This window comes from Garra rufa, chromosome 3 (assembly GCF_049309525.1).
Source record: "Garra rufa chromosome 3, GarRuf1.0, whole genome shotgun sequence".
NCBI lineage: Eukaryota > Metazoa > Chordata > Actinopteri > Cypriniformes > Cyprinidae > Garra > Garra rufa.
In genome coordinates, this window is record NC_133363.1 from 54,628,280 (window position 1) to 54,639,781 (window position 11,502).

Sequence of the window (11,502 nt, forward strand, 5' to 3'; positions counted from 1 at the left end):
CTGAAACCAGCTAAAATCATCTACTTCCAGCTTAACATAAACTGGCCTCTGTAATTGTTTTTTTTTTAAGTTTCCAGCCCATTTTAAGCCTGCAATATAATAATTTTGAAACAATAGTTAACCTAAAACAACTCATTTAACCCAACAAGCTGGGTCAAAATACCCAATATCTACTCAGTGCTGGGTTGCCAAATAAACCAAATTGAGTTGTTTTTTAACACAGCATTTTGTAGAGTTTGATTGCAAGTAAAAGTAACAAAAGCCTAGGCCAGAATGAACCAAACAAAACATTTAGAAGTAAAAATCTTGCAATTTTATTTGCATATAAAGGCAGCTAAATATATCACAATGAAACCTGAAGAAGAAGAAAAAAGAAGAAACGTATCTAAACTTTCCCAGGAATGAGACTGTAACTGAAAGAAAAGCCGAGAGGCATTTACAGTGGCAAGAGTTGAAACAACTATTGGCAACATTTTTTTTGTGCTAGCAAGACTGCATTTGCACAGTGCAAAATTACAAAAAAAAAGAAGATAAAAACAAAAAAAAAAAACTATCATAGGCGAGATATCAAAGGACAACTAAACCTGGTTTCGGCAGGTTCAAAGAGCAAAAATACAACCTTTGAGATTGTACGTGAAAATAATTTCGAGTACTCGTTTATTGTATGGAACAATATGCCGTAAAGTAGGCGACACTGAATGAGCTTCAGAGGAACAATTCATGAAAACAGAAAAGAGCGTGTGTGCGCTTTATGCACATTTAAGTCATCATCACTTACAGGCAAAATGATATTCTTCAAGAGGCTTAGAACAAACACAATTTTAGTTAGAGATTTTACAGCGTACACACATACATATAGATATACTCATATTTTAAGACATTTTCCAATTCCTATGCAGAATGAGGCGCTCCAGAATATACATGAGTTAAAATGTATCCATGTCTTCCCTGCGCTTGTAAGAAAGTGTTCTTTGAATGCAAAAAAAGGAGAGAAATCCCTTTTAGTTTTGGATAAAAACAATAAATAGGACGCTTTCTCTTCGCTAGCAGAAAGAAGGGGCTCCAGCCGGGGGAACTTAAAGCTAGTTTAAGGCATTATCCCTGTCAGCTAAAAGAAAGCTTAATTATCCTGAAAAAGAATATACAAAATGAACAATGGCATCCAATACCAACATACTTCGAATATTGACAAAAAAAAAAAAAAAAAAAAAGAAAGACGTAATTTTACAAATTCACAAAGCTTATTATCTTACAGATTTCATCAGATCTTTTTATAAGATTGTTCACCACTTTCTGTACGCGACACCAGCGTGATGCCGTCCGTCATCGGAAACTTCCACTGAATCTTTTAGCAAAAGACTGGCGATTTTTAAAGAAACATTCAACTATTTTTTCTTTCAAAGTATTGTTAGAAAACATAAGGAGAGGAGAGTATAGCGACGTTCGTGGGCGTCTCAAGAGCTGGGGGGGTTCGGGAGGTCGAACACGATGGGAGGGTTGGTGGGCTGAAAGCTGACTGTACAGGTAGAGGCGTTGATGAATGTCGTGTACCCGTCCGTCATAATGCCGTAACCTAGAGGAAACCAGAGAGAAGTAAACTTTTATATCACAAACTTAAAGAAACAATTCTTCCATAAACATACGGTTTTAAAGCCATATGACTTTTCTTCAGTCGAACACAAATTGCTGCAGTTTTTCCTCATTTTTAGGTCATTTCGGACCAGTGTTGCCAGATTGGAAATGTCCAAGTATCGTACCAGAAGCTCAAAATTATCGTATTTGGGAGAAAATTATCGTATTTGAGTCAAACGTTCAAAATAAAGATATTTATCTAGATGTTACAGCTATTTATCGTTTTCAGCACTCCTTTTCTATACTTTATTGCAATGCTAAACTAATTATCTTACCTGAGTCAAGCGTTCAAAATACAGCTATTAATCTAGATGTTACAGCAATTTATCCTTTTCAGCACTCATTTTCTATACTTTATTGTTAAACTAACAACCTCAGTTTTGAAACAACTGACCTAAGTGCGACAGGAACGTTAACTTGTGCTCGTGAGAGAGAGCCATTCTCCACGATGATATTGGTTGAGAAGACGTAAGATTGGATGAAAGACATGCGTAACGCCACGTCTCCTCACAATCATGAAGGTAGACGTAGAATCCACACAGCTAGATCTTTGAGAATAGAAGCTCTATAATTACAACGACCATGGTGTCACAAAATTCTGAAATTATCGTACATTGTGGTATTACTGATCGTACATCGTACAGAGGTCAAAATTATGGTACAAATACGATAATTATCGTACGTCTGGCAACACTGTTTCGGACAAAGGAATTTGCTAAATTATGTCCAAAAGTTCAAATGTTTGGAGTTGGTACACGTTTTTAAACCTCTTAAACTCAAAGCAAAACTTACTACTGCTGCAAATATTTATAACATTAGCTGTTTTCTATTTGAATATATTTTAAAATGTAATTTATTCCTGTGATGCAAAGCTGAATTTTCAGCATTATTACTCTACTATTACTCTTCAGCGTCACATGATCACTTTCAGAAATCATTCAGAAACATTTCTTATCAGTAGTAACGTTAAAAACAGTTGTGCTGCTTAGTACTTTTGTGTAAACCACCATGATAAATTATTTGTATATTTAGTTTTTATTTTGAGTTAAAAATGAAGTAACTTTAATTTGTTTCATTTAATATTTATTTTATTTTAAGCAGTTATTTTGGTAATACTTTACAATAAGGTTCTTTAGTTAACATTAGTTAACCACATTAGTTAACATGAACTAATAATGAACTGCACTTATACAGCATTTATTAATCTTTGTTAATGGTAATTTCAACATTTACTAATGCATTATTAAAATTTTGTTAACATTAGTTAACGCAGTGTGAACTAACACGAACAAACAATGAACAACTGTATTTCCGTTAACTAACGTTAATGAAGATTAGTAAATGCAGTAACAAATGTATTGCTCATGGTTAGTTCATGTTAGTTAATACATTAACTAATGTTTAACTAATGAACCTTATTGTAAAGTGTTACCGTTATTTTTTTATAAATATGGTTTTAGTTTAGTTGTAAGTAACAATAATAACCCTTCTCTGATGATAGATTTTAGTTAAAGTTTTTATAAATTTTGCTGCATGGATTGGCATTTTTTTCCCTTTTTTTATTTATTTATAAATATGTCCATATAGTTTTATTAAATTTTAGTTATTTCAGTAGTAAGTGTTGTTCTGGCAGTTTAGTTGTAATTAACAATAACTCTTCTCCAAGAACAGATTTTAGCTGAAGTTTTATAAATTTTATTGCATGGTGTGGCATTTTTATTTTTTATTTTATTTATTTATTATTATTATTTAGTTTTAAATATGTCTATGTAGTTTTTATTCAGTTTTAATTTCAGTTATTTTAGTACTGCAACTTAAAACTAAACAAAAATTAGAAATGTTGTTCTGGCAACTAGCTGAAATTAAATCTTTTTTTTTAACATTTCATTTAATTTAAGATAATGTTTATTTTAAGTAATAATTATTTTTTTGAATGGTTATAGTAATTTATTTAGTTTTATTTCCTTATTTCTAAATCATTTGGGCAAAGAAAATCTGAAATGACTTCAATTTTAAATGACAATATTTTTGTTTTCTATTTTAATATATTTTAATATGCAGTTTAATTCAGTGATGGAAATGCTGAAAAAACTGTTGTGTTGCTTAAGAAATTTGTGGAAACCATGATATTGTTCCTGTTTAATAGAAAGTAAAAAAAAAAATCATTTATTTGTGTTTTTTGTTTTGTAAAATTATAAATGTCTTTACTGTCACTTTTGATCAATTGAATGTGTCTTTCCTGAATTAAAAAAAAAATTAAATTATAAATTTCTTTTAAAAATATCTTACTGACACAGCACCTTGGAACAGCACTGCTAAACTATAATTATATGACACATCATCTGTAAAAATATATATGTCAAAAATATAAAAAAGAAGCAAACTATTTATATATCTACGTATTTTTCAGACACAATTTCAAATAGTCTATATTCAGAAAAGCCATTTATGACTTCGCCCACTGACTGCTGTGTGTATGTATGTGTGTGTGTTTGTGTGTGTGCAAACAAACACATTGAGTAAACACAATAAACAGTACAAGGTCTTTCCTCAAGTGAAGCACTTGTCTAAATTAGCCCCTGGACTCAGAAACCCTTTTCTGTCTTCAACATGTTTAATTAAAAATATAATAATAATAAAAAGCCTCAAAAGCTGAAGGGAGGAAGCGAGGGGATGCAGCACATCTGGTGAACAGAGTCCGAACCCAAAGGCAGATCTCTCTGATCACTCTTCCCTCAGTACTAGGCTGAACTTGCAGCCAAATCTGGTGTTAAAATGCAACCCATATCTATATATATTTATATCCCAGACTGCTTATGGGGTTTACGTTTGTGCTGATGCAGCTAATACTGTCCTGAGACTCTAAATTCTAAAGGAAATAACAAGCCATTTCTGTTACAAATACTAGGAATGCACTGAATGTTCGGCAACTGAAATTATTCGTCCGAAAATAGCAAAAAAAGCTTGTGTTCGGCCGAATAATTTACACCGAACAATGACGTGACGCGATTAAATAGAGACGTGCACTAAGCACAAGACTGTTTAGTATCGCATCGCATGTCTTCCAAGAGAAGAGAAAAGGGCTGGTTGTTGCTGGTTACTGGATGATGACTGAAATCACGAAATAGCCTTAAATCATTAGTAAATAAACTACAGAATGTTATGTTGTCTAATACATGCACAAATTGTATTTACACTGTAAAAAGTTTTCACCAGTTTCAACTTAAAAACTTAAATCTTAGCAGCTGCCTTAAGATTGTAAGTTAAATCAACTTAAGTCATTAAAACTCACAAGTTATATCAACTCATTTTTATTGTAATAAGTTAAAATGACTTCTTGTTTTAAGCTGATTTAACTTAAAAACGTAAGGCAGCTGCTGAACTTAGGTTTTTAAGTTGAATCTGGTGAAAACTTTTTACAGTGTATTCTGACAGCGCTGCACAAGCTTGTTAGCCAGGGTTCAAAGTCCAAAGTGCGAGGAAAATCTGCGCTAAAACAGCGTAATGAGAATCATTCATAAATCTGCTGCTGTCAGCAAAAAGTAGTACTGAGGTCTTCTTGAAGGTTTCCACCAAAATAAAAGTCAACATTCATAAATGGTAGCATTGTAATTTTACTGTTGTTCTGTAAAATAAAAAAGACAAAAATAATGTCAATCATTACAACGGCTCTATTAATAAATGTATTATAACATTCTCATTTGCTCAGCAAGGCTGCATTCATTTGTACATTAAACACATGCCTGATTCAAGAAGGGGGTCTTAAAAATGGCCAAAGAATATTATTATACTAACTTGTTAATTTTAAGTTAAATTGTGCTTTGTTGATAGGCTATAATGTCTACTAGAATGTTAAAAATGTTCAGTGTTAAATAAATATTTTTAAAATGTTGTTTCGTAATTGATTTTTTTCTTTAAAAAGCAAGACAAAACTGTTAAAAGCAAATATTAGCTATTTAATTTATGCAATGGTGAAAAAATGGGAAAATACACGAAAAAACGTGTTTGGTAATCGGCCTTCAGCCCAGTGTGTAATTTTGTTCGGCTTCGGCCATGAAATTTTCATTTCGGTGCATCCCTAGATATAATGTATTATTCTCAAATTGTTTCTCAAAATTGTTGTTTTCAAATGACTGCTGGTCTTTTGAACTTTCTATTTAAAGAATCCTAAATAAAATGTATCACTGTTTACACAAAAATATTAATCAGCACAACTGTTTGTATTAATAATAATCTGAAATGTTTCTTAAGCAGCAAATCAGCATATCAAAATGATTTCTGAAGGATCATGTGACACCGACGACTGGAGTAATGATGCTGAAAATTCAGCTTAGAATCACAAGAATAAATTGCATTTTAAAATATATTAAAATAGAAAACAATTATTTTAAACCATAATAATATTTCACAATTTTACATTTTTTTTTTTTATCAAATGGTGAGCATAAGAGACAGTAAAAAGTAAAAAAACGGACAGCCAAGCTTTTAAAAAGTAGAGTGATTTCATCTCAAAATACAGTATCCATCAGCTGTGCAACCTGCTCTAAGGCTAGATTTTAGTTGAAGTTTGCTAATTTTGTTGCATGGTTTTGTCATTTTTATTAGTTAGTTGTTTTTTTGCTTGTTTAAATATATCTATATAGTTTGTATTACAATTGACATTTTTGTAACAAACTACAGAAAAATTTTAAATGTTGCTAGCTGATATTAAACATTTAATATTATTTCAGGTAATGATTATTTAAGTAATTATTTTTTTCATTACTATTATTATTAATAGTTTATGTTTTTTTATTTGTTTTAGTTAACAATGATAATTATACTCTGGGGCTAGATAAAGGCTTTCAGATAAAGTTTTGCCTATTTTTTGCACAGCTTTTTTGGTTTGCTTGTTTAAATTTGTCTATATAAGCAACTTAAGCTACAGAAAAAAATTAAATGTTGCTTGGGCATCAAGCTGAAATAAAATGTGTTACATTTTTTAATATTTTATTTGATTTCAGGTAGGGCTGAAAAAAAAAAAGCATGATAATTTTTTTCATTTTTTCAAGTCTATATCGATTATCATCACAATAATTGTCAAATCTTTATTTCTTTCAAGCCAGGTTTTTGTTTTAAAAAGAAAGTTGTAAAAGCCAGACCATTCATTTTCCTTAACAATTAAAAAAGTTAAAAACCGGACCCCCAAGCTTTTATAAAAGTAAAGTGATTTCATCTCAAAATATCTATTATCTGTGCTCATGGTTTTCATACAAGGATTACAGTCGGCTCAAAAATGTAAAAATATAAGCGTACCGGTAACCAAAAGTGAATGACGTGTAACTCTTACATTGAAGTCACACTGCAATTTTTCTGAGCTCTTTTCTGCACTTTTTAATTGTGGTTATTATCAATAAAATTGATTATTGATTGAACTCTGGTGTCTTTTATCTCATTAGTGTTGCTTCCGTTATATATCTTGTCAATATACACACACTTTAACCACTGAAATCGCTGTAGTCGCTGTAATGACTCATGGTTTTTTGCTTTTTTAATGGTCTTTGTGGTTACTCACCTTCATGAATTCCTCCAAAGACGTGGAGTTTAGGCCGGACTCTCCTCTGCACTGTGTTTAACAGCTCAACACACCCAACTCTTTGCAGCTCCTTCGGTACCCAATCCCTAAAACCTACACACACACCATCAATCAGTTTCTAATCTCAGAGGAAAAACAGCTCACACTGTGACTCATGTACAATCATTTGTGCTTTTTAACCTAAGGCTAAAGAAACCTACTCTGAGGCATTTTACAACTCTAAGGTGTTGTTTTAATGTTACTGATATACCGTCATAGTTTTCATTAACATTTTTAATTAGATTTTATTCATATATTTTCTGTTTTCGTTTTCAGTTATATCTGTAGAAATTTTGTTGTCTGGTTTTGTCTCTTTTTTCATTTAAATATGTTTTTATTAAGTTATTTAAGTTATTTCTGTACACTGATAAAAATGCTTCTGTGGTTAAGTGGTCTTATGTAGCACAGGTATATTTGTAGCAATAGCCAAAAAAAACACTGTACGGGTCAAAATTATTGATTTTTCTTTTATGCCAAAAATCATTAGGATATTAAGTAAAAATCATGTTTCATGAAGATATATTGTACATTTCCTACCATAAATATATCAAAACTTAATTTTTGATTAGTAGTATGCATTGCTAAGAACTTCATTTGGACACCTTTAAAGGCGATTTAGATTTTTTTTTTGCACAAAATTTAGATTAACTTTCATTTCATTGCAAGTAATGTTTATTTTAAGTAATCTTTTTTTTGTCCATATAGTTTTTCTTAAATTTTAATTTGAATTATTTTGGTACATCATTTATGTGTGTACTGTGTATGTTTATGAAGTATATATAAATACACATGCATTGATATATTTAAGAAAAATGTTTATATATTAAATATCTTTATATATTTAATATTAATTTACATGAATAAAAATATAAACATGTAAATACGTTTTAAAAAATTATACTGTATGTGTGTGTATTTATATATACACATTTAATGTGATTTATTGTTTGACAGCACTTTTTTTTTTTTTAGTTTTTACTGTTATAGTTATTTTTATTTAGTTTTAATGATAACCTGCTCTAAGGCTAGATTTTAGTTGAAGTCAATTTTGTTGCATGGTTTTGTCATTTTTATTAGTTAGTTGTTTTTTTTGTTTGTTTAAATATATCTATATAGTTTGTATTACAATTTCAATTTGTGTAACAAACTACAGAAAAATTAGAAATGTTTGTAGCTAAATTAAATATTTAAAATTATTTCAGGTAATGATTATTTAAATTTTTTTTAATATATATTATTATTATTTATAGTTATGTTTTTTTATTTAGTTTTAGTTAATGATAATAACCATACTTTGAGGCTAGATTTTAGATAAAGTTTTGCCCATTTTTTGCATGGTTTTGTCATTTTCATTTTTTGTTTGTTTGTTTGTTTGCTTGTTTAAATAGGTCTATATAAGCAACTTAAACTACAGAAAAATTTAAAATGTTGTGGGCATCGAGCTGAAATAAAATATGTTGTAATTTTTAAATATATTTTTTATTTTAATATTTAATTTTTTTTATTTAATTAGATTTTTGGGTAGGGCTGGGCAATATGGCCAAAAAATCATGTTAACTGTTTTCATACAAGTCTATATCGATAATTATCACAATAAATGCCAAATCTTTATTTCTTTCAAGTTTAAAGCCAGACTTTTGCTCCAAAATGAAAGTTGTAGAAGCCAGACCATTGATTTTCCTTAACAAAATAAATATCTTAATAGAAAAATGTATTTATTAGTTTCTGCATGCTCTGCATGAGATATGGTTTCAAATCAAGAAACAGGTTTGTGTTGCCTGATAACATTAATAATATTAAACACAATTGATAGTAGTGGTAGCTTGAGTTAGGATGCAGATGTACATTTTAGTTTAGTATCAAAATCAGTAACATCTGTAAAAAAATACATATTTATATTATATATGCACAACAACTTTTTAATATATATATATATATATATATATATATATATATACACTTTTCTAAACCTTTTTAATATATATACACAATGAAAATATTTGATATATGTTGTTGTTCTGATTATTATTTTTATCTTTAAAACATAATAAATATATAAATTAATAATATATAAATTAAAAAATAAGACCTTTAAGGTCTTACTGTAAAATGTTGAACACTGATTAAAAAAAAATATTTTAATAGATAAAAATAAGTAAAAAAAACAAAATAAAAAATAAATAAAAAAATCAATACAAAATAAAAACGTAAATAAAAAAATATTAATTTAATAAATAAAATTTAAGTTAAAATTAATTTAATAAAATCACTACAAAAGTAATACTTTTAATATATATATATATATATATATGTGTGTGTGTGTGTGTGTGTGTGGTTCCTGCATGAAACAGGTTTGTGTTGCCAGATAACATACATAATATTCAACACAATTGATAGTAGTGGTAGCTTGAGTTAGTATGCAGATGTAAATTTTTGTTTAGTATCAAAATCAGTAACACCTGTAAAAAAAAAAAAAAAAAAAAAAAATCTGATGCATAAGAATTATGAAAATGTGTTTTTATGGTTTGAGCATTTTATTAAAACTTAAACTTAGAGGATAGATATTACTTCACATATGTAAAAAATGTCACTCTTTCCTTTTCCTGTAACTTCATATGATGGGTTTCTTGACAAGCATGACAACAGGCTTCACGCGGCCGCCATATAATGTATTGGCGAGCATTTGAATAATTGGATGGAAGTCCATTAGGATTGGTTAATTGAACTCACCGAGGGGCGGCCCGTGGGTCATGAGAATATCAATGCCCTCCGGGATGAGGTTCCACTTATCGAGCAGGGACTGTCCCCTGGGCAGGTTAAAACCCCAGCCATTAAACCACGGCGTCCTGCGGGGAGAGACAGAAAAACACATTCATAAGCACCACACAGGCATCCGTCCACGCGGCGGGACAGAGACGTACACGCGCCGTTTAAAATGACAGCTGACGGCAGATGTGGAGAAACAATCTCAACCTGTCAAAGTGATCTTCTTTCCTCCATCCATCCCTGGAGGAAGCTTCAAAGTGTGAAATGAGAAGGGCTTCACTGCAGGCTGCCATAATAAATGCAAATGCTGCGGGAGATGCAGCCGCAGAGAGCAAACAGCCCCCTCTCCCATGACTGCTATGGATTGATAGCTCAAATAAAGCCACGGGGTTAATGTAGGTACGACGCCCAAATGAAATAATGTGAAAAACGAGCGAGCGCTCGCACGGGTGCGAATTTATACATCTATATGTTTGTGTCAAGCTGAGGGTCTGATAGTGATGATAAATTGAGCGTCCATTTGTCCCAGGTCTGGTGAAAAACACTAATCATTGTCTGTGGAAATCACCAGAAAAGGAAGTCTAGCGCTCTTTATAGAAAATTACAGACGGTGCAGGACACGTTTCGTGATGAAAAGCTTTTAGCAAAGCCCAATAGCACTACATTTTGGGGCTGGCAGTATGATGATGGATACAGGTAAACCCGATGGAGATTGTGCTGGAGTTTTTTTTTTTTAACCATAATAGATATATTTGTGCAGGTACTGTACTAGTAGGCGGTTTCATGGTATTCATGTTATTTGAAGAAATATGGAGCAATGTGTGAAATATTTTACTGAAAATAAAGCATATTTATATAAACAAATAAAAATGATTTATATATTAAATGAAAATGACTAAATAAAACCATAATAGAAACAAAAATGTATTTATACTATATATGCACAACTAATTTTTTATACAATTTTCTAATTTTTTTAATATATAAAGAAAAATAAATATCTCTGTTTACAATAAAAATATTTTATTTATATATGCTGTTGTTATGATTATTATTTTTATCTTTAAAACATTAAATAAATAAATAAATAAATAAATATATATATAAATAAATAAATAAATAAATAAATATATATATATATATATATATATATATATATATATATATATATATATATATATATATATATATATATATAAATAATATTAAAAATAATAGTGTTAAAAGAAAATGTGAACTGTTGAAAAAATAATAATAAATGCAAATAATAATAAGTAAAAAACAAAACCTCAAAAAATAAAATAATATTAATAATAAAATAATAAATAATTTAATAGATAAAAATAAGTTAAAATTAATTTAATAAAATCACTACAAAATAATTATTTTTAATATTTTTAATTTTATTTTTTTAAATATAAATATAATTTTTCAGATTATGTTAATATATATATATATATATATATATATATATATATATATATAATATC

At 29.4% G+C, this 11,502-nt stretch overlaps 1 protein-coding gene across 1 annotated transcript in view; it reads right to left on the reverse strand.

Moving 5' to 3' along the window:
* Positions 1-290: 290 nt before the first annotated feature.
* The window catches only part of mpped2a (metallophosphoesterase domain containing 2a), an 80,354-nt gene continuing 69,142 nt past the window's right edge, over positions 291-11,502 (reverse strand). Inside the window, exons 5-7 of the mRNA XM_073837345.1 lie at positions 9,977-10,092; positions 7,187-7,300; positions 291-1,573 (exon numbers count right to left, since the gene is read on the reverse strand). Coding sequence (XP_073693446.1) covers positions 1,455-1,573; positions 7,187-7,300; positions 9,977-10,092 — 349 coding nt within the window. The 3' untranslated portion in view covers positions 291-1,454. The remainder of the gene's footprint in view (positions 1,574-7,186; positions 7,301-9,976; positions 10,093-11,502) is intronic.